Source organism: Emys orbicularis, chromosome 10 (assembly GCF_028017835.1).
Source record: "Emys orbicularis isolate rEmyOrb1 chromosome 10, rEmyOrb1.hap1, whole genome shotgun sequence".
Taxonomy (NCBI): Eukaryota; Metazoa; Chordata; order Testudines; family Emydidae; genus Emys; species Emys orbicularis.
The window spans coordinates 1,821,548-1,843,549 of record NC_088692.1 but is presented as its reverse complement, the minus strand read 5'-3'; the positions used below and the strand labels follow the sequence as shown (position 1 = coordinate 1,843,549).

At 51.4% G+C, this 22,002-nt stretch overlaps 1 protein-coding gene across 1 annotated transcript; it reads left to right on the top strand.

Annotated features, from left to right (window-relative positions):
• The first annotated feature begins 32 nt into the window (after nt 1–32).
• GGA2 (golgi associated, gamma adaptin ear containing, ARF binding protein 2) lies at nt 33–21,720 on the top strand. The gene is made up of 17 exons (XM_065412178.1): nt 33–97; nt 4,001–4,085; nt 5,061–5,136; nt 5,978–6,076; nt 8,230–8,353; nt 11,128–11,231; nt 11,831–11,911; nt 12,494–12,631; nt 14,059–14,140; nt 15,706–15,822; nt 16,068–16,232; nt 16,482–16,537; nt 17,220–17,377; nt 18,672–18,841; nt 19,692–19,861; nt 20,765–20,875; nt 21,610–21,720. The coding sequence occupies exons 1-17, from the start codon at nt 58–60 to the stop codon at nt 21,718–21,720; spliced, it is 1,887 nt and encodes a 628-aa protein (XP_065268250.1). The 5' UTR covers nt 33–57.
• Nucleotides 21,721–22,002: the final 282 nt, after the last annotated feature.

Genomic DNA, 22,002 nt, shown 5'->3' with positions numbered 1-22,002 from the left:
GTCAGCGGCGGGGCCGGGGCGGGGTCGCTGTCTCCGGCCGGGGCCGGGCGAGTCGCCATGGCTGAGGCGGGCCTGGGGGCGCTGGAGCAATGGCTCCGTGAGTAGCGGGCCGGGCCGGGCCGGGCTGTGCCCGGGGGAGTGGGTCGGACACACGGACTGGGTGCCCCGGGGAGTGGGCGGGTCGGACTGACGGACTGGGTGCCCCGGGGAGTGGGTGGGTCAGACGGACGGACTGGGTGCCCCGGGGAGTGGGTGGGTCGGACTGACGGACTGGGTGCCCCGGGGAGTGGGCGGGTCGGACAGACGGACTGGGTGCCCAGGGGAGTGGGTCGGACAGACGGACTGGGTGCCCAGGGGAGTGGGCGGGTCGGACACATGGACTGGGTGCCCCGGGGAGTGGGTGGGTCGGACTGACGGACTGGGTGCCGAGGGGAGTGGGCGGGTCGGACACACGGACTGGGTGCCCGGGGAGTGGGCGGGTCGGACTGACGGACTGGGTGCCCGGGGGGCGGGTCGGACAGATGGACTGGGTGCCCAGGGGAGTGGGCGGGTCGGACACACGGACTGGGTGCCCAGGGGAGTGGGCGGGTCGGACACACGGACTGGGTGCCCCGGGGAGTGGGTGGGTCAGACGGACGGACTGGGTGCCCCGGGGAGTGGGTGGGTCGGACTGACGGACTGGGTGCTCCGGAGAGTGGGCGGGTCGGACACACGGACTGGGTGCCCCAGGGAGTGGGTGGGTCGGACAGACGGACTGAGTACCCCCGGGGAGTGGGTGGGTCGGACTGACGGACTGGGTGCCCCGGGGAGTGGGCGGGTCGGACACACGGACTGGGTGCCCCGGGGAGTGGGCGGGTCAGACGGACGGACTGGGTGCCCCGGGGAGTGGGTGGGTCAGACGGACGGACTGGGTGCTCCGGAGAGTGAGCGGGTCGGACAGACGGACTGGGTGCCCCGGGGAGTGGGCGGGTCCGACACACGGACTGGGTGCCCAGGGGAGTGGGTAGGTCTGACGGACGGACTGAGTACCCCGGGGAGTGGGCGGGTCGGACTGACGGACTGGGTGCCCAGGGGAGTGGGCGGGTCGGACACATGGACTGGGTGCCCCGGGGAGTGGGTGGGTCAGATGGACGGACTGGGTGCCCTGGGGAGTGGGTGGGTCAGACGGACGGACTGGGTGCCCCAGGTGGTTGCAGGTTCCCTACAGAATTGGCTGCCCGCCTGGTTTTCCGTTGCCCCCCACATCCCTTGCTGCAGGCCAGGAGCAAGAGGCAGGGAGGCCTGGGCAAAATGGGCTTGGCAAAGGGGGTTGACAGTCGCTGCCCTGCAGCGGGTAGAGCTCCAAGTACGTCTCACCAAGAAGGCGCTGGGCAGAGCCTCCTCTTGAGGAGCAGACCCTGACAGTCAGTCACTCCTGGGTAAACCCCTTTGGCTTCACTCGAGTTATGGTGGGATGAAGTTTGCCTAGTTAGCTCTCCCTTTGCTCATCTCCATAGCAGGAGACAAATAGCAGCGTTCTCTCTTGTGTGTCGGTCTGGGAGAGCAGGCACAGTCTCAGCGCTTGTCTACATTACCGCTTACGTCAATGTAACTTACGTCGCGCAGGGGTGTGAAAAAGACACCTCCCCCCCCCCCCGAGCAACGCAAGTTACAGTGACCTAAGTGCTGTCCACACCAGCGCTATGTTGCTGGGAGACACTCTCCGCTGACATAGCTTCCGCCTCTCATGGAGGTGGAGTAATTATGCCGATGGGGAGAGCGCTCTCCTGTCAGCGTAGAGCATCTTCGCCACACGCTACACCGATGGTAGTGTAGACTAGCCCTCAGCTAGGCGCCGAGTGCAGCACTCCCTGGAAGGGTCACCATTTCCAAACAACAAGTAACTGCTCAGGCAGAGACCATCTGAGCAGGCTGCCCAGAGCAGAATGAGGAAGTAGCACCTCATCTTGTGTTTTCGGTTCAGGGTGACCAGGGAACAGCTCAGTAATGGGAAAAGGCTTCTCAGACCTGCCCTAAACTATCTACCAAGGGCCAGGAATTAAATACTAGGACCCCGGGAGAAATAGTAAGCTAACGATGTATCAATGTGGGGCTTTTGGATAGCTTAGAATGAGGTGCAAACTGCTGCACAGCCCACGTCACAGCAGACAGTCAAACAGCAGCTACAGCTGAATATTTGATTTTAAAATTCCATTAGTTGTTTGTGGGGCTAGTTTTCAAAGCTGTCTAAGTTTTCCTGTAACACCTAGCACAGACCTTGGAGGTGAAAGGCCAGCCTTTTAAACCACTGCTAGAGCGAGACCTGTGGGTGTAAGTTTGTTCAAGCAACTTCTAATCAAAGTGTAGTCACAGTGTTGTTACCCAAAGGCTGTGTTATTCTGCATATATTGCCTGTCTCACTTACTAAGTTTCAGGTTGTAAAATGCAGCCTTGTGCTAAGGCATTTAGCAACACCACTCTGCAAATACCTGGTTCCCTGGGACTGCTGCTGTAATGAAGGGGCAACATGTGTTTGCTTGGTCATCTTAAGCCATTTCGTTTTCACACACATCCCCCAGAAACCTGAGTCAATCCCACAGTTATTGTAAACCTGAGTCACCCATGAGCCCTGCAAAGTGTATCTGTGAGCAGTCTGCACTGGAAACAATTGTGAGGAGACGTAACAAATGAAAAGGTCTCACACTTGGTTGTTTATATATGGAGATATACCTATCTCCTAGAACTGGAAGGGACCCTGAAAGGTCTTTGAGTCCAGCCCTCTGCCTTCACTAGCAGGACCAAGTACTGATTTTGCCCCAGATCCCTAAGTGGCCCCCTCAAGGATTGAACTCACAACCCTGGGTTTAGCAGGCCAATGCTCAAACCAAGTTTATGTAGGCTGAGTTGTATGCCTGGCTTGGCCCCATGGGGTGGTCTGACCGGAGTGGGGGCAAAGGGCCCACCTGGTGGAGGGATGCAAGAGGCTTTCAGCAGCCTACTGTCCACTAGAATCAGGCTCATGGAATACCTGTGTTTTGCTGCAGGCAGAGGAGGCTGGTACCCTAGCCCTAAACCTAACCCTGAGGTCACTGCTTCACGCCTGGATCCGGAGGAAATCAAAACAGTTTGATGAATGGAAATCAGGCTTTTCTGGTTTTCAGATTTTCACCAGAATTTTATAGGGTTTTGCCCATTGATACTTGAGTATTCTCTGAAATGTTTTAAGTCATCAGATGCGGTTTTCAAAAGTTGCTGCATTACAGACAGAGAAGGGCCATCGAGCTGAGTGTACAGTCTGGCTTTTCTGGGACAAATGCAGAGGATGGCATCATGATTAGCCAGAGAATGTTCCTCAGCCTAGGGATCTATCCTGTCTTTGGTTCACATCTGTTGCACTGAATTTTGGAAGTTTAATTAAAGCAAAACTTCATCTCCCAGAAATTGTGGGAAAGCTGGAATCCAGCTGTTGTCACATTCCCCTAAACAATGGGGACCAAATTGATCACTGGTGTAAGTAGGTGCGACCCGGTTGACATCTGTGGGGTAGCACCCACTCACACCAGGGGGAAATCAGGCAAAGAGAGAAAGGAGAACAGTCTGAATGAGCTTGGAAGGTGCCTAGACTGCCCTAAGGGCACATAGCTGTATGTAATGTAACTGTCCATAGATGGGCCCTAGGTAGGGGGCAGAAGCCTGTCCAACACCTCTGGGAGTTTAATAGCCCCCACTACTTCCTGCCAAAGGTAACATCACTACTTTAACACCTGCCTATAGTTAATGATTGTACTTCTATGTGTTAGTCTCAGTGATGCTGTACTCGTAACACTGAGTCTGGCCCTGTATTAACCAGCAGCTCTGCCTGTTAGATAACAGTCCTGGAGCAGCAGGTGACAGCGCAGTGGGAGTGAGTATGGAGCCTGGAGGAATTGTAATGGGGAAGAATGTATTTTGAACTCTCTCATCAGTTAGTCACTTGTATACATCTCACACTGAGATGATCTTTTCGTCTCTTCCCTGTAAGATAAAGCCACAGACCCAAGCATCCCTGAAGAAAACTGGGAATGTATCCAGCGGTTCTGTGACCAGGTGAATGCAGACCCGGAAGGGTAAGCTAGACAGAAGGGCGCTTTGTATTCTCTCTGCACTGTGCATCTGGCTCTGAGCTTTTCTGACCTCAGAGGGGGAAGGATAATCTGTAAATTGCAGTTTTGTAAGACCTTAGGAAGAATGGCAGGGAGTGGCTAATTACTGTGACTCCTGGAGATGCCTGTGTAAGAAGTGGGTAGATAAAGAGTGGCCAGATTATTGCGACATTGTGGTAACATGGCAGATCTAGAGGAAAGGACTTTTCATTTAGCATGAGACTGCACCTTCTCCCCCTCACAGTCTCAGAGGTGGTCAGATCCCACCCTTTGGTGTTCAGAATTCTTGTGCTGTGAGTGGGATGCTGATTTCTTCTGGGCTGTGTTGCAGAGAAGACCTGAGCATCTGTAGCTATTGATGTGGCTTTAGCTGCTGGTCTCTGGGAGGTGAGGTCTCCAGCAGGGCTTTCCCCACCCCTGCAGCTCATGGGATTGTCTCTGATATATGCAGCAAAGCATACACACTGATGAAGTGAAAGGGCTGATAAAGGTCCCTGAGGTAGCATTTCTGTTGAGCAGATGCACATAATTTCTGTCTATAGAACTTGCACTTGTTGCCTAATGAACATTCCTGCTGTGGGAGACTTTGAGACAAAGGGCCAGCCGTGATGAACAGCAAAGTGGAGCACTTCTGCTAAATGCTGAGTGACCCAGTTGATGTGATGCTTCTGCAAAGAGTACACTGCCCTCTCACTCCCCCCTTTTCCATTCTAGGGGACAGCTCTTAGAGCAGCTGTAATCAGCACTTGCAGGACACTTCTGGCTTCCTTGCCTGCATTAATCTCTTCCTTACTTCTTGTGTGTATAACCCCAGCATTGTGCTGGGCGGGAGGGTTGCTATGATGTGCTGTATCTGTGAACGTGGTTGCAGGAAAAGTAGCAGTGTTTGCTTTTCTTCAGACTTCCTGCCTGATCTGACTTGCTGCTTCTTCTCCCTAGCCCGTCCATTGCACCCAGGCTGCTAGCACATAAGATACAGTCGCCTCAGGAGATGGAAGCTCTTCATGCCTTAACAGTGAGTGCTTCCATCAGCACACAGACATGGGCTGGGATAAGCTGGAAATGTTTTTCTTGTGATAGATTTTTGTATCTGCCTCTTTTAAAAAAAAAATTAGTGTCTCTCCCTTTTAACCCTTCACTGCATTCAGATTTGTAACCCTGTTCCTGTCACTCATCATGGTTACCAGGATTCCTTGTGCATTCACAGCCGTAAGATTCCCATCATCCCAGTGATTCCATATGCCTCGATAATCCCCTTCATATCAAATATAATTTCCCAAATTACTATCTAATCTGTCCCAGCTCCTCCCACCCCTCTTTCCTGATTTACAGCACCCCTAGCTATTCCAGTCCTAGGCACCTCTTGAGCGGAGATTTCTGGTTCTGCCAGAATGTCTTTTGCTTTTCTCATGTGAACAAATGTCTGATAGGGACTAGACTGAGGCTCCGCCCTCCTTTCCTACTGGTGGCCAAGTGCAGATATGGAGGCTGGCTCCTGGAAGTTAGAAGCCATCACACGTCAGCTCCCTTTGCCACTCAGTCCCTGAAGCTTACAGCCTGAATGTTGTGTGTGGTGATTATGACAGGAAATGTCTTAGCCATTGTCAATGTCTGTATTTATACCTTTGAAGCGCTGCCAGTTTGCTCTTGCTCATTCATTTTAAACGGGTGAAAATGAATGATGGATTTGGGTAAAAATGACTCGTGTTGCCTAATTAGCAGTTTCACCTAGGGTACTATGCTTTATCTGTGTCTGTGCTGCTAACAGGTTCTTAGATCTTTGTCTCGATGGAAGAGGTTTTAAAATTGCCTGGTAAGTTTGTTTTATGTCTCATGCTTTCCCCCCCTCCTCCCAGGTGCTGGAGACATGTGTGAATAACTGTGGTGAAAGGTTTCACTACGAAGTGGCAAAATTCAGATTTCTGAATGAACTGATAAAAGTGCTGTCCCCGAAGGTATGTGCCCAGCCACCCCGATCTAGCAGGCAAAGTGCACTTTTAATCTCAGATGAGAAACTGTGAACTTCATACCAATTCCACATAGGAACTCAGTGTGATTGTTTTGCTGTGCTTCCCTGGGACAATGAATGGCAGGGGACAGGCTATGAATTTCCCAGCAACAAGGATAATAATTGAAACATCTCTTTCGAATTCAAAGGGGGAGGGGAGATGGGTACAGAGTTGGGGTGAAATCTAAAAGCATTGAACAGCTTGGCGGGCGCCACGAGAAGGCCAGTGTGAGGAAGGTGCTTGGTGTGCCAGGGTCCAGGTTGCGTGGTAGTAACTGTTGGTAAATACAGTAGGTTTTATTACTGGTTGTCTCTTTTTGGGGGACCTTTCCTTCTTTTTACTGCTCTGAACTCCACTGCAATGTGTCAGTGACCCTAGAAGAGCCAATCTGCTCTTGTCATTCCCCAGCTTGCGCTTCGCAGAGTTGGACCCTTCGCCCCGCACAGTAAGAGGGGGGACTCCATACGGGTGGCAGTGGGAGGAGTGGCTCACGGGCCACGTTTTGGCCTTGTATCATAGGCCCTTCCCCCGCCTTCCTGCTCTCTCTTAAAATTCCAGCCTTTGGAACTGTTCTTCTTAGGCTTTTGTCTTCAGTGCCTACACAAAGCACAAGCCCATGAGAGCCCCACGGGTCCCTCTCCCTGGGAACATCCCGAAAGCCCAGATAGGGAACTGTGAACTGCCAGTAGGCACCTGGAGACTCTGCCCTGACTTGCTTCAAGTGAGAGATTGGGGGGACTTAATTTGAGTTCTGCAGGGTGCTATCTCTGCTGCTCAGCTCTCTTTCTGGGGTGTGCGCTACACCCTGCTCCCACTCAGATTCCTGGATATCGCCTCCACATCTCCTGGGAAAAGTAACTGCTAGGAATAGGAATTTTAGCTTGGAATGCTAAAGAAGCTCAATGTGCAGAGAGAATAAGCTCTCCAGTGCACTGACGCCTCCTGTAATAGTGGGAAATGGAGAGTCATTTACATCACTTACTGTGCATGATCATCACCTCAGTTCTTTGGGTCAACTAGTAAAACTAGGACCTTTTTCTCAGTCTGGTAATTTGTTTAATAATTACAGGGACACTGTCAGGTTAAATATCATGGGCTTGGTTTGCTCTGCATTACCCCAACTCTGTGGCAGAGGACGACCTCCATTGGTTTCATGGGAATGTTTAAATCTAATGAAGCTGTTTTCATTGTAGTTAAAAACCAAATAGGTTAAAGCAAATGCTTCTGTTGAGTTTGGATTTAGGAAAACCTGGTTTTAGTGGTGCTCCACCAGTTCAGAGCTGGGGTAAAGTCATGAATCATAGAATCTCAGGGTTGGACGGGACCTCAGGAGGTCATCTAGTCCAACCCCCTGCTCAAAACAGGACCAATCCCCAGCTAAATCATCCCAGCCAGGGCTTTGTCAAGCCTGACCTTAAAAACCTCGTTTAAAAACTTTGAAGAATCAAGCCTCATATTTTAAACACCAGGTATCTGTCTCTGGATTCATAGTAATGTCTGAGATTATTAAAACTAAAAGAATTTTAAAACTCACATTTACCTTTCACCATTCATCCTGGTTGGTTTTGCATTTTATTCAACAAGGTGTTCGGATACTATGGTGATCGGGACCTACAGGTGTCTAGAAAGATAAAACTTGGGCACTGAAAACATACTGTGCAGTTTCACTTTTGTTCATGGTCAGTTTTCAGTTTGTTTTGCTCTGGCTCCGGCCAGGTTGTAATGCTGAAGGGGGATGTTTAAATCCAAGCAGGAAACTATTTTCAGTGTAATTAAAAACAAATGAAAAAGAATACTTTATATTGATCCTGGATTTGGTAAAAACTGACCACAGCAGCACTGAATGTGCCATCATTTTTGTAGTGATAGATTATTTATATAAAATTCTACACATTTAATAATACAGCACTTACATATATAGCACTGTAATTGTATGTGGAATTGTATCTTCTGTAATGTGTACAGTTGACAGCACTCTGAATAATGCATTGAGAACCCATTTTCACCCCAGTCTTTCAGCATGAACGTTCTGGGCAGAATCCCTGACTCCTGTCTGACAGTAACTTGCTGGTTGTAATCACTTACTTTTTTGTTTTCAGTATCTTGGAACCTGGTCTACAGAAAAGGTCAAATCGAGAGTTATAGAAATAATGTTCAGTTGGACGGTGTGGTTTCCTCAGGAAGTTAAAATCCGGGACGCTTATCAGATGCTGAAGAAACAAGGTTTAGTTCTGTTATTTCAGTTTCCTTTTGTCACATCAAAGTCATGTGGATTCAAACCATGAATAGCTGAGTAATTGTTTCAAAGCTCATCCCATGTGATTTGACTTTTCCATAAATGATTATTTGTACAAGATGAAGGTTTAAGGGACAGATTTACAAAGAGATTTAGGCACTTAAAGATGCCAATAAACAACTAGTGGGATCAATAAAAGCACCTCAGGAAGTTAAATCCTATTAAGTGCCTACCTGCAAACTTATAATAATAATAATTAATAAATCCCTAGCTCTTACATAGCGACTTTTCATCAGTCGATCTTAAAGCACCTCAAAGTCTTTTAATGTATTTATCTTCACAATACCCCTGGGAGGCAGTGCAGGGCTGTTATGCCCACTGTACAGATGGGAAACTGAGGCACATAGCAGCTAAATGACTTGCCCAAGGGCACACAGGAAGTCTGTGGCAGAGCAGGAAATCTAAGTGAAGTTCTTGTCTCCCAAATATTAGGCTAGTGCCATATCCATGCCCATCCTTCCTCTGTATCTGAATAGCATCCTAAATAAATAGCTTCCTAAAGACCATTGTGCCTACACAGGTCTATAAATCTGGCCCTGACTCCTGCTACAAGAAGCTTCTGCTTTAGTTGTAAATATTTGGCTACCGGTTGGCCCTGTGCTCTGGCAACAAACATCTTTTGTACGCTTGACAGGCACATTAAAATGCTGTCCTGTTGTGAAGCCGTTTGTGTGGTTGTGTCATGTGCTAGATACCCTTGCTCTCTTTCAGTGAACTACAACGCTGTCAGAGGAAAGCTTGTGTATTAATGAGATGAGGAGGGTGTGGAAATGCCCAGGGATTGGGGTGGCTAGAATCGGAGAACCCACAACTGTTAGCTATTTGGTAGGGCTAGAGAGAAGTAGGTTAGTATAGAACGTGCTGCAAGACTAGGTAGGGGTAAAGAAAGTGCTGCCTTATTGGATGGGTGGGAAGCATAGTGCAGACAAGGTGTCTGTCCACAGAGCTGCAGTGGGGAGACCAGAGGAACTGCACCCAGCCCTGAGAATAAGAATAACCCAGATCTGCCAGTGGCAACCAAAGCCTCTTTCAGAGGGGAGTGTGAGCAGCCGGAAGCTTGGGATTGTCTGTCTCAGTGCAGGGCTGGCACTGATGGATATGGCCGCTGCCCAGACGGGGTGGTTATACCAAACGTGCGTGAACCCTTTGTCAAATCCCGACTTGTAAGAGTATTTTTTCAAAGGCCAGGGCTAGCGTTTGATGGGGAGGGTTTAGATTTGTTGGGAAGCCTGCACTAGGCAGGACCTGGAGGTATCAGATTAGGTGGCCTGCAGAGGTCAGGTGGACAGTAAATCAGTCAGCTGGCTGGATAGCACAGATCTTCACAAAACCAGTCAGCAGCCTTGTGTGTGACTGGCTGCAATGTCTCCTGCAGGCAGCAGTGGATTCAGCTGGGTAAGATGAGGCCCTAAAACATAAGCCCTTGTATCAGAGGCCCGGTATGAGACCTAAAGCCTGAACTAAAGTAATGGTCAAGACTTTGCTAATATAAAGCAAAGTTAAGCTGTGAGCCAGAGGCAGGCCCTGCTCGCAGAAGCTGGCAAGAAGAAGGCTGATGTTGCAAATATACACATACCTAAAAGGTACTAAGCACTAGTAATATAAACATGTGCCAGGATGGTACCAGAACATTCCGGTACTAGCACATTCCATATAGATAACAAGGAGCAGGCTGACCCATCCTAAAGACAGGGGCAGGAGGGTAATATGATGGATAGAGTTGTTTTGTTCCAACCAACATGTACAAAGTGAGAGGCGGCACCCTAACACGTAGAGGGGTTGTACCTCTGTATGTCAGGAGTGATGTGTAACTTGTTTGCACCTGTGTATAAGAATGTATCCCTGAAGAGTTGTCTTTGTCTGGCCTAGGGGGCAGTGGAGTGTCCCGCCACTGACTGAGCCGGTTCATTGTCGGGGGCACATATTCGTAGTATGTCCTGTAGAGTCTGCAGGGAACTATTACTGTGCTTCGTTTGACAATAAACCTGGCCAGGTGTCCTGGTACCTTATCGGAGTCTGTGGTCATTGGGGGTTCTCTCAGGTCTGCTGTGCCAGCGATCTGCAGAGCCGGGGCAGCACACAGAGGGAACACGTGCACACAGCCGACTGTTATCAACATTGAACAGAGTGGAGCACCACACCGGTGACGTCTGACGACATCAGCCTGTCACGCATGTGTCTAGGAGGGAGTGAAAGAGAATTTCACAGAAACTCTGAGGCTGCCTCTGCTGTCACTGCTGTGTGTTCATGTTAGTGAGCTGCCTGTGTTTTGGCTCTGGGCTCTGGCAGATGACCCTGCAGGGCTAAGCAGGCTCAGAAAGGATTTCTGACCTGCCTAATTCTGAACTAATGGAGAACAGAGCCCTTTCTGGGAGATGGTGCCACAGAGTCCCCTCTAGGGAAACCACCAAGCTTTTATTCCTCATTCCCCCATCTTCCTGTCCTGAAAGCCTCCCCCACCCTTTCCCTTGATCTCAGACAGCCAGGTGAATCGTGTATTTCTTGTCTTAGCATGTACCTGCTTTTGGGGTACATGCTAAGCCCACTGGTTGCTTCTTCCCCTCATTCCTTAAAATCGTGTTGGGGCACTCAGTTGCCAGCAGACGTGGTAGAGGTCAGCAAGGTCCAGTACCCGGCTGAACACTGTGCAACGCTGCATAGGGGCTGGTAGAATCTCTCTCTCTCTCTCTGTTCATTTCAGGAGTCATAAAACAAGACCCCAAACTCCTAGAAGACAAAATTTTACCACCTCCTTCTCCGAGACCTAAGAATTCTATTTTTGATGTTGATGAAGAGAAATCCAAGGTAAATCTCATGTTTTCAAATCTGTGTCCTCCTCTGGCTAGGTTGTATTGTCAGGAGAGTGCGTGTGGTCGTATTTTGGGCCTTTACAGTTCCAGGGAGAAGATCTCCTTAGAATAATGCTAATACTTAGCCTTTGTGCAGCATGAAATGTGCTATCTAATAAGTAACCCTATCACCCTCTAGTCAGACAGGTGAGTATCATTATCTCTGTTTGGAGACGGGGAAACAGAGGCACCGAGGATTATGTAACTTGCCCTATGCCCCAGAGAGAGTCTGTGTCAGAACCAGTATTCATTTTTCTAAACATCTGGCTTGTATTTGTCACCTGTTTTCCTTACGCACTGTTGACTATCGTTTCCTTCTGTCCTCTTGCTGACATGTACAGGCAGCAATACAAGCTCAGTGAGGCTGGCAGCCTGTGAGGCAGCAGTGTGACCCTGCCCAAATTGTGAGACTTGAGTCCACATGTCTGTAGGGCTATAGCCCAGCTATGGCAGTAGGGCCCTGGACACATCTGCATTTATTTGGTGAGTGGCTGCATTCTGGTGCCTGGGGCTGTTGCTCACGCTGTCTGTCTTCTAATGGTCTCCACTCAACAGCTCTTAGCAAGACTTCTAAAGAGCAACCACCCTGAGGACCTGCAGGCAGCCAACAGGCTGATCAAGAGCATGATTAAAGAGGTAGGCACCATGAGAGGCTCACAGCTCCCTGTGTCAAAGCAGCTGCTGCTGGCAGGTGTGGGGAGAGGCGGGAGGGGAGAGGAGGCAGTTTCACAGTCTGGTTTTACGGTAACCCTCTGAAGCACTGTGTGCGTAATGTCTGCCGCGGCTCACAGTGAGGCAGAGCTTGGCGCCACTTGCCGTTGGCAGCTCACGGGTTTGCCTGGTCAGAGAACAACTTGTTTAGCTATAACCGAGAGGAGAGTTTGAAGACTGCGCAGCACAAGCTGGTGCAGCTGGGGTGAAATTCGCCCCGTGTAGAGGACCAGAACAAGGCCCATGCGTTCTGGGGCGTCTGGCTCAACCCTTGGCACTTCAGGTGCTGCACTCTGACGGGGTGAATTTCACCCACAGCGTCTAGCACTGAGGTGTGTTGTGTGTCCTTTCTAGCACGGTTCTCTTTTTTATGGAATACAGGTAGAAATTACTGGCCAGGCAATGGGATATTGAGGAAGTCCAAGCTATCTGCGTAATGTGTGATGAGGTCATTGGCTAAACCAGGGATTTCATCCCCTTTGCCCTGTGTTTTATTTTGTCTCAAAGGAACAAGAAAAATCTGCCAAAGTGTCCAAAAGACTGAATGCAATTGATGAGGTTCACAGCAGCGTTAAGCTACTGGGTGAAATGCTGACCAGCTACAAGAGGCAGGAGTTATCCAAATCTGACCTAGAGATTCTGCAGGTGAATGACTCCTCCTGCCTGGAGGCTCATTGATTCGGTATCACTGGTGGTGTCTAGCAGCGACGGGATGTGAAAACTGGGGGCAGAGCTGTCTATTAATCTGTACATGTGAGTGTTGTGACTGGCAGGGGGTAGATCCCCCTCCCTCGGGGTGCGGTAAATCCCAGGGAATTCCCTCCAGGCCAGGTGTGGTTAGCCAGATACCACAAGACCTGACTGGATGTGCTGAAAGCTGGAGATGGCTGTGAGCTCCCCAGCTCCTGCTGTAGTCTCCGCAGTCTCCCTCTCTCAGCCCATTGGCCACATCGATTTCACTTCTGAGTGTAAATCGTTCTAAGTTAAGGAAACATCTGAGCCAGCTCATGGGACTGGTAGAGAAGCTGCCCGGCCCCCAAGTATCCACCAGCACCACAAACACATTCCAAAAGCAAAACGCTTTGGGGGGTTGAATTTATGGTAAGTGGAAAGATCTCCTCCCTTGGCTGAGAGCAACCCACTGAGATGTTGTGTTGGGCTGGTGGGTGGTGGGTCACTTTCAGACTGCAGTGAGAGGCTGTCCTCAGAGTGGAAATGCTGGGCATGGTGCTGCTGTTGGGAGGAGAGTTACAAATTGCACATTTGCTTCCTTTGGTGAGTGCCAGTTTTAGTGGCCATGATGCTTTTACGATATGTTGAATTCTAAGATAAATCCACAAACTCCTGGGTTCCATTTCTTTTAAGTTGGACAATGTTGCACAGTGAAATCCGTCCTGCAAGACCCATCTGTGTGTGTAAAAGGGGTGAGGCTAGTTGGGAGGTTGGATGGGAAATTTTCTACATCAGTCTCTGCACCTAGGACTTATTGCAAAGGCTGCAAGTCTTTCATGGAAGTCATGGATTTCATGACTTTCCGGGACTTCTGCAGTGGCTGGTACAGCTGACCCCAGGACCGCCCGAGCAACTGGGGCGGTCCCGGGGCCAGCCGCACCAGTCACTGCTTGGGCGGCCCCAGGCAGCTGGTCCCGGAGCAGCAGCGGCGGGGCCCCAGGCCGTCCCGTCCCCCCCAGCAGCAGCGTCCGCAGGAGTGCCCCCTCTGCCCCAGCACCTAAGATTTAGCTAGGGGTATTTTTAGTAAAAGTCACAGACAGGTCACAGGCCATGAATTTTTGGTTACTGCCCGTGACCTGTCCATGACTTTTACTAAACATACCCATGGCTAAATAGTAGCTTTACTTATTGCACATTTGAATGGGGCAGTAACAAGCTGAACTATCTTCTCTGGCGTCGACAAAGCCACCGTCTGGAACTGAGCAGAAAGCGTGGTTGCATTTTACCAGGGCTGCCTGTATAGCTAACTTCCTTTCCTCTGTGGCCCCAGAGACTGGGCCGGGGTTCTGAGGACCTGTAATTTGACAAGCAAATAGCCTGACTCTTGTTCTCTTCTCCAGAGCCTGTTTGAACGCTGTGAGAAGCTCAGGCCACTGCTCTTCCGCCTTGCCAGCGAGACTACTGACGATGATGAGGCTTTGGGTATGGAACAAAATGTGCTGCTGCTGTTCTTTCCTCACCTCCTTCGCTCCCCATCCTACTGTCTGAACGCTGGGTATTCATGCAAGCAGGGTCTGTGTGACTGTGCTGACGTTACTGACCTGGCCTACCCATTCCTAACCAGCAGCATCCCTGCTGTTCCACTTCAGAGCCCCCCAGCTTTGGAAATGCACCTCCTTCCTCACCTGCCGCACCAGCCCTTGCTGTTCAGCCCCCTGAGCACGGGAGCAAACATATCAAAGGCTGCGATTTTGGTGAAGTGTAAACTATCCCCCCCAGCAAATAGATCAAGATCCCCAAACTCCCTGTGCTTTTGAGGACAGGATCTTAACCAAGAGCCATCTCCATCTCGGGGGTTCCATTTAATGTCTCTCACCTTCGTTTTGGGTTGTGGTGATAGCGCCCTCTGGAGTCAGGAGACGAGTAGGCCCTTGGCTCCGTCCATCAGGACTCTACCTTCCCACCTAAGGATATCCTGACTCCCTGCCCCCATGTCTCAGACGCAGGCACTGTATCCCTGTGTCCAGTGGCGGATTAATGATTTTGCTGCCCTAGGCCCTGAAATAATTGCCGCTCCGCCCCAACTCCACCCTTTCCCCGCCCCCATTCCAACCCCTTCCCCAAAGTCCCTGCCCCAACTCCGCCCCCTCCCTGCCCCTATTGGATCCCTTCCCCAAATCCCCACCCCGGTCCCGCCTCTTCCCCCAGCGTGCCATGTTCCCCCTCCTTCCCCCTCCCTCCCTGCCCCGCGAAACAGCTGTTTCGCTGTGCAAGCGCTGGGAGGGAGGGGAGAGAAACAGGACGCGGCGGCGCGCTCGCGCAGGAGGCGGAGGCGAGCTGGAGTAGGGGGGGCGGGGAGGGGAGCTTCTCCGTGGGTGCTCAAATTTGCCGCCCCTGCAAATTTGCCTCCCTAGGCCTAGGCCTTGTCGGCCTAGGTGATAATACGCCGCTGCCTGTGTCCCCAGCACTTCAGTCAGGCTCAGATCTAAGCAAACCAGATAGTAACAAAGAAAGTGGCAATTTAAGGGAACATGTCCCCTGTCGCCCATTCCCAGCTTCTGGCATACAGAGGCCAGGGACACCATCCCTGCCCATCCTGGCTAAAAGCCATTGATGGACCTATCCTCCATGAACTTAGCTAGTTCTTTTTTGAACCCTGTTAAGGTCTTGGCCTTCACAACATCCTCTGGCAAGGAGTTCCACAGGTTGACTGTGTGTTGTGTGAAAAAATACTTCCTTTTGTTTGTTTTAACCAGTGGCAAAGCTGAGAATCCCAGCTCCAGGCTGCAGCCTCTAGGCAGGGCTCTCAGGGCATGTGTGTGACATCTCAGCTAGATACACGTAGGTCAGTCTGAGAAAGAAGCTGGTATTAAATGGACCTATCCTCAACCCCTGAAACAAAAGCCGAATTGCCAGCTGGGCTTTGCCCGGTGTATGGCAGGTTCCCAGACACAGACTCTGGCTCTGTCCTGACCAACGCGGAATGTGGCACTCCATTACCCTCCTGTTAGAGTATTAATAATTCGTTTCTCTTCCTCTTTCCACAGCGGAGATTCTCCAGGCCAATGACAAACTCACCCAGGCGCTCGGCTTGTACAGGCAGGTTGTAGTGGGCCATGACCAGGGCAGGAGGAGTTCGGAGACCAGCTCTACTGATGCCTCAGGTAGAAAGGATCCAGCAGGGTCCCCCACAGCTGCAAAGGAACCTGCTTCCTGGCTGGTTTACGGTGTCTGAATGGGGCTTGGCTGTTTTAATTTATAAGGGCGGAATCACACTCAGAGGCTTGCTGTGTGAAAGGGGTCACTAAACCAAAAAGTTGGAACACCACTGAGCTAGTGCCTGGGTCAGAGTGGCCGGGGCGTAGCCCCAGAGATGGCAGCTCTTTAACGCTCTCTCTCACTCCCAAAGCACCTCAGTCCCCGCTGGGCAGTACGAAGAGCTACACACTGATCGACTTCTCCGAGCTGGGTTCCATGTTCAAGTCTCTCACGGAGCAGGGCGTGAACACGACAGCCGCGGCTCAGCACAGCAGCACCTCTGCCTGCCTGCTCGACGAGGAGCTAATGTCATTAGGTCCGTCCTCGGGGTGCAGGGTTGGGGTTGTCCTTGATCCTTAGGGAATATGGTGTATATTGCAGATTCGGTAGCTTTCTTTTTAATGTTTGTCACGACCCACCCAGAGCCCTCTGAGCCAGGGCAAATGCTGGGAGTTTTCAGGGAGTCCAAGCACAGTCCAGTTCTGCTATTAGACCTCGTAGGTACTTGGCAAATGGGAGTGCCCTACCTGCTCTGATTGGTCTGTGCTTTGGTTACCTACCGTAGGTCTCAATGATTCCCCTGTTGGACAGAGACCGTCACCTGATTTCAGCTCCGTACAGGTGAGTGGTCCCCTGGTAGCGTAGTCCTCCATGTACAATCGACAGTTTTCTGCTGACCTAGCCTGCCCCAACATGCATTAGCTGCAGGTTCCATTTCTCCCCCACACACGCACTTTTGGGGGCATAGAATTACAAGCAATAATGGCTGTCCCCCATTCCCCCAATGAGAGGTTGGCAATAATGTGCTGATCAATATTTGTGGAAGTCCAGCCACTGGGAGAGTTGATTTGGTACGAGCACCACTGACCCCTACTGGACAGAATCAGATCTACAAGTGCTCTGATCTTCCTGCGAGGGAGAGATTAGAAGATGTTCCGAGCCGCAATACTGTAGACAGCTAAGGGAGGTTCTCCTTCAGCTTAGGTATAAAGGCACAGCCTTCTGCTACAGAAACAGGGGCCATGTGCTCCCTGTGCCTTGTAACACAGGAGGTCAAGGGACACTCCTGGGGTTTGTAGGTATCTGCGGATGCAGAGCCACCAGGATGGCAGGCTGGGGAGGCATTTGTGTCCCAGCCCTAGTCTGAGAGTGGCAGTGTTGTTGGGGTGGGACTTGCCACTACATTGCCTATAATCGTCCCGCTTCAGCCTGTGTTTAAAAACAGGTTGTTTCAGCAGGACGTGTGTGGCTTCTGCTGGTGTTCTGTAGCTGCTCAGTGAATCAGGACCTCTTTATTTGGCAGAGTGCTGGGCACAATGGATATAATCAAACCGGAAATGCCGATACCCATCAAACCGTGGTGCTGGGGGACAGCTGGCAGGGCGGCTCACCAGAGAGGAATGCGCTTCAGGATTTGGCAGGGCAGCTGTCTCCGCCTCCTGTGACCAGGCCATTTCCAACGTAAGCAGACTGTACAGCACTGGGTTGGAAAATGGGAGTCCTCTGTTCTGGCATTGAAGTACGGGAAACCCCTCATCATCTGTTAAACTGCAACCTGCCCGTAGAGGGCAAGCTGCTTGGCGGCTCACTGTAAATTATCATTGGATATAACAGTCATTTCTAGCTTTGCTGAATGGCAAGCTCGGGTCTTCAGGTATAGCCAGCGCCACGTTTTCAAGGAGTTCTAACTTGATGGACAATCCCCAGGGTTAGTAGCAAGCAATTAAAAAGACGGGGACTTTTCAGCTTGGAAAAGAGACGACTAAGGGGAGATATGATAGAGGTCTGTAAAATCATGATTGATGTGGAGAAAGTGAATAAGGAAGTGTCATTTACCCCTTCATATAACACAAGAACCAGGGGTCAACAAATGAAATGAATAGGCATCAGGTTTAGAACAAACAAAAGAAGTATTTCTTCACACAACGCACAGTCAACCTGTGGAACTCCTTGCCAGGGGATGTTGTGAAGGCCAAAAGTATAACCGAGTTCAAAAAAGAACTAGATAAGTTCATAGAAGACAGGTCCCTCAATGGCAAGTAGCCAAGATGGTCAGGGATGGTCGGTTCATTTCCTTTGAAGCATTGGGCATTGGCTGCTGTTGGAAGACAGGATACTGGGCTAGATGGACCAGTGGTCCGTCAGTCACACACACACGCGCGCACACAATTTAAAATTGGGTCTTTTTCTAACACTGTAACTCAATAACACTTGAAGCAGCTTTCTTCAAGTTTTGCCAACATATTCTTCAAGGCCATTGGAGAAAATGTCACACTTGTCGGGCTAAATTAATCTTCCATCAATTTTAAGGCCCCAAAGGCCCATTGTAATGATCTAGCCTGACCGCTGGCCAGGGGATTTCACACAGTGATTCCTGCCTCAACTCCTTACTTTGTGGGGGAGCGGGAGCGTACTTTAATCTTGCTCCAGCATTACAGGGAGACTGAAAGCAGGGTTTGTAGTGGAGCCTGGCTGCAGCAGTCAGGGAGAGCCACTGCCAGCACCCTGTAACTAAATCTACTCCCTGCGACAGAGACAACAGTTCAGCCGAACGAACACTGAAGCAGCAGCATCTTCAGTGTAACATAGTGCTGCCTGCCTGCCTCCAAACTTGACAACAACTCCCGTAAGTCTTCGGACAGTAGGTTTTTTGTGGATGATTCTGAGGGCAGGGCCGATGCTGGAGAGGACAGGATGAGATCCCAGACGTGATCTCTTCAGTTAATATCAGTTATCTGAATGTTTTTCCTTCCAGGAACTTACCACCAGTGCAATTGTCCGCGGCAGGCCTTCCGAGCAGCTTAGCTGCAGACGCTTTGTTCTCTGACCCAGCCTATGAGCTGAAACCTGCTGCTCCTTCGCAGCCAGCCTCCAATGATGCTGCTTTGGCAAACCTTTTTGTCCCACTCCTTTCAATTACACCGAGTAAGTGCACTGATCTCTGTGTCCCAGCTCTGCTCACCGCAGCTTCTTCATGGCATTGAAGGCTGGGATTGCTCTTGGGGCGGGGAAGGGCAGCTGGACAGATTTTAGGACGACTCTGCCTAGTACTTATCGTGTCTGAGCCCGGCCCTGGAGATGTACTTAGCCCTCCCTACTCATGGCCAGGTTGCCTCCTGTTCTCACGATACACATACGTGAACTGTACAGTGGGCTTTGAAACCTACAGGTGGCATCATCCTCTGCATAGCTCTGAGCAGCTCTCTGCCGGGCCTGGGCACTGGCTATGCCAGAGTTTGCCTTAACTGGTGCATTGGCAGGTTCTCTCTCTTCCATAAGCAGAGCTCTGCTCTTTTCCCTCTGCCTTTTCCCTGTGATACTGGGCCCAGCAAAGCAAGGTACGGCTGAAGCATGTCAATGTCATGTTAAAGGCCCAGCCTGTTACTGCTCCTTGAGCTATAAAGGTAGACTCAAAGGCTTCATTACCTCCTTGCCTGCCTTCCCTCTTTTACGTGAAGGACTTCAGCAGACTTTGGAGGGCCTGGACAGTGAAGTCCCAGCTGGATGGTAAAATCGGAGCTGCTGCTCTCCCAGCCCTGACTTTAGGCAGGCTCAGGTTCCCTGCGCTCTGTCACAAAGGAGCAGCAGGACAGGTGCACACAGACACCTTTGGGCTTTGCACTGACCTGTGATGTTACTGAGGAAGATGACGGTTTGTGAGAACGTTTCCTTTTCTTTGTTCCTCATTCTGTCTCTCTCCTGTTCTCTCTCAGAAGGAAGGGGCGGTTCCCGCTCCCAGGTGGCCTTTGCATCCTCTCTGTTTTGTCTTTGACAGGCAGTATCCCTCCAGTTACAGTGTATGATCAAGATGGTTTCAAGGTCATGATCCATTTCTCCAGAGACCTAGCCCCCGGGCGACCAGATGTACTGGTGATGGTGCTCTCCATGCTCAGCACATCCACTCAGCCAATGAAGGACATTGTGTTCCAGGCCGCGGTCCCAAAGGTGAGAACGTGAGAGCGGGACCTGTGAAAATGATCCTGAATAAAAGCATTGTCGTTTCTGGCTTAGGGGTTTCCTCAAGCACTTGAAATAACACAGTAACCAAGCTGCTAGTTTCTGGTAGTGTATTCACTAGCTGCTTGATATGCAGCCCTGCCCCCTGCTTTGCAGGAGACCTGGCCTGGGTGCATTACTTAGCACTGAGGATAATAACCTCGTGAGGAAGCCCACATCCTGTCTTTGTACCTGTGCTCAATTAAAAGCCTTTAATTAAAATCCTACTGAAGGGGCATGCATTGGCTTAGAGCCTCTGCATGCCCCCCTCGCTGTACTGGGCCTTGGGGAAAGCCCAGGCATGTTAGACACCTGTGTGAACAGAGCCGTGTGACAGAGAATCCAGGGGTTTGACACACTGGGTCCGTGCTCAGTTTCATCAGGTTGATGCGTGTGCCAAACCCCTGGAGTCTCTACCTTTGTCCCCTGGCGCTCTCTGCATCGTACTGCCTCCCAGTGTCACTGGGATGTCCCGGCCCTTGGACTCCTGTAGCTTTTTGCTCCTACGTACAGCCAGCCCCTTGCACGCCCACGCCCTCCAGAGACCACCTGCAAGCCTCTGTCCTGAGCTTGTGGGCCAGTATCAGGCACCCAGGCACAGAACCAGGACACCCCTGCCCCCTGGGTTTTAAGGCGATAATAGCAGCCTTCCTTCCTCTGGACACTGAGGGTGGTGTGCATTGTATGGATCCATTGCATGCTCCTCTCAGCACTTACTCTTCGCTCATGGTGCACTAGTCTTGTAGTGGATGACAAGACATGTGGCTGGCATACCCAGGACTGGCTCTGAGTGCTCCCAGCCCATCTCCAGTGGAGATTAGAATGTGTCTGGTGTTCTCTCTCTCCTGGCAGGTTATGAGAGTAAAGTTGCAGCCGGCGTCTGGCTCTGAGCTTCCTGCCTTCAGCCCTTTGCTCCCTCCAGCCGTGATATCCCAGATTCTGCTGCTCGCCAACCCACACAAAGTACGTGGCAGTGACTCTGCTAAGCGCTCACCTTGGCCGTGTGTATGGGGACCTGAGGCTAGGAGAGGCAGGGCCATCTGGGTTCTGCCAGCAAGGCAGCAGCATTGGGGAGCTCTCCTGGCAGCGCAGAGCGCTGAGTCCTGTGAGAAATCGGTGCTATCTGAAGCTGCAATGACAGTGGAGCTTTTTGTAGGGCAGTGGGGGGGATGAGCCAGGTGAGAGAGGAGAGACTCCAGCTGATGGGCTTGGTGATCTCAAGGTGCGGGCGGGAGAAGCAGGCTGTTGCGGGCTGCAGCTTGAACCCCTTCACTGCCTTACCCCGCTGCAGCCTGTATGCAGTGGTGGCACCTGGTGGGATCCCTGGTGCTGACATGCCATGGGAACGCTGGTGGCTCTTCCTGCTGGAACGTGAGGCAACCCTAGATGAGTTCTTCATGCTGGCCAGGCCCTAGAGGGTGACTCTGCGGTTAATGGTTATGGGGTAGACTGTGGGTTCCTCAGCCATCTCTGCAGCCAGAGAGGGAATGTGGCCAGGCGCAGCTGTCCGGGAACTCCCTTGGGTGGCCTGTGGGACAGCTCCCTCCCCCCCATAGCATTACAACTGCTGTGTCCATTGCTTCAGCGTGTTGCCCTCCCCTTGCAGGACCCATCAGTCCCTTGGCATTACAGAGGTGGGGTGGAGGGGAGCAGACCACGTAACCTGCCCGTGTAACGTTCCTCTCTCCCCTGTCCAGGAGCCCATCCGATTGCGGTACAAGCTCATGTTCACGCAGGGCGGGCGGCCCTTCAGCGAAGTGGGGGAGGTGACTGGCTTCCCGGAGGCCGAGCTGTGGCGCGGGAGCTGAACTGCTGCTTTGATGGAACGTGGACATTGCCGCATCGCCTTAGCGCAGCCCTGTGGGGAGCCACCTGGGAGGGGCAGGGGGAGGCGCCCGGCACCCAGAAAGCCAGGGTGGGCTCCATGCTGGCTGCTCTCCCCGGGGCCCAGTCTCCCACTCCTGCTCCGGTTTTCCTTGCGGGTACCTGGTAGGAGGGAGTGCAAACCAGCTGCTCCTGCTCTTTGCCTTACTGCAGCATTCATCCCTCCAGTGGCTGGATGCTCCTTTTCTACCAGCATTTCTGCTTGC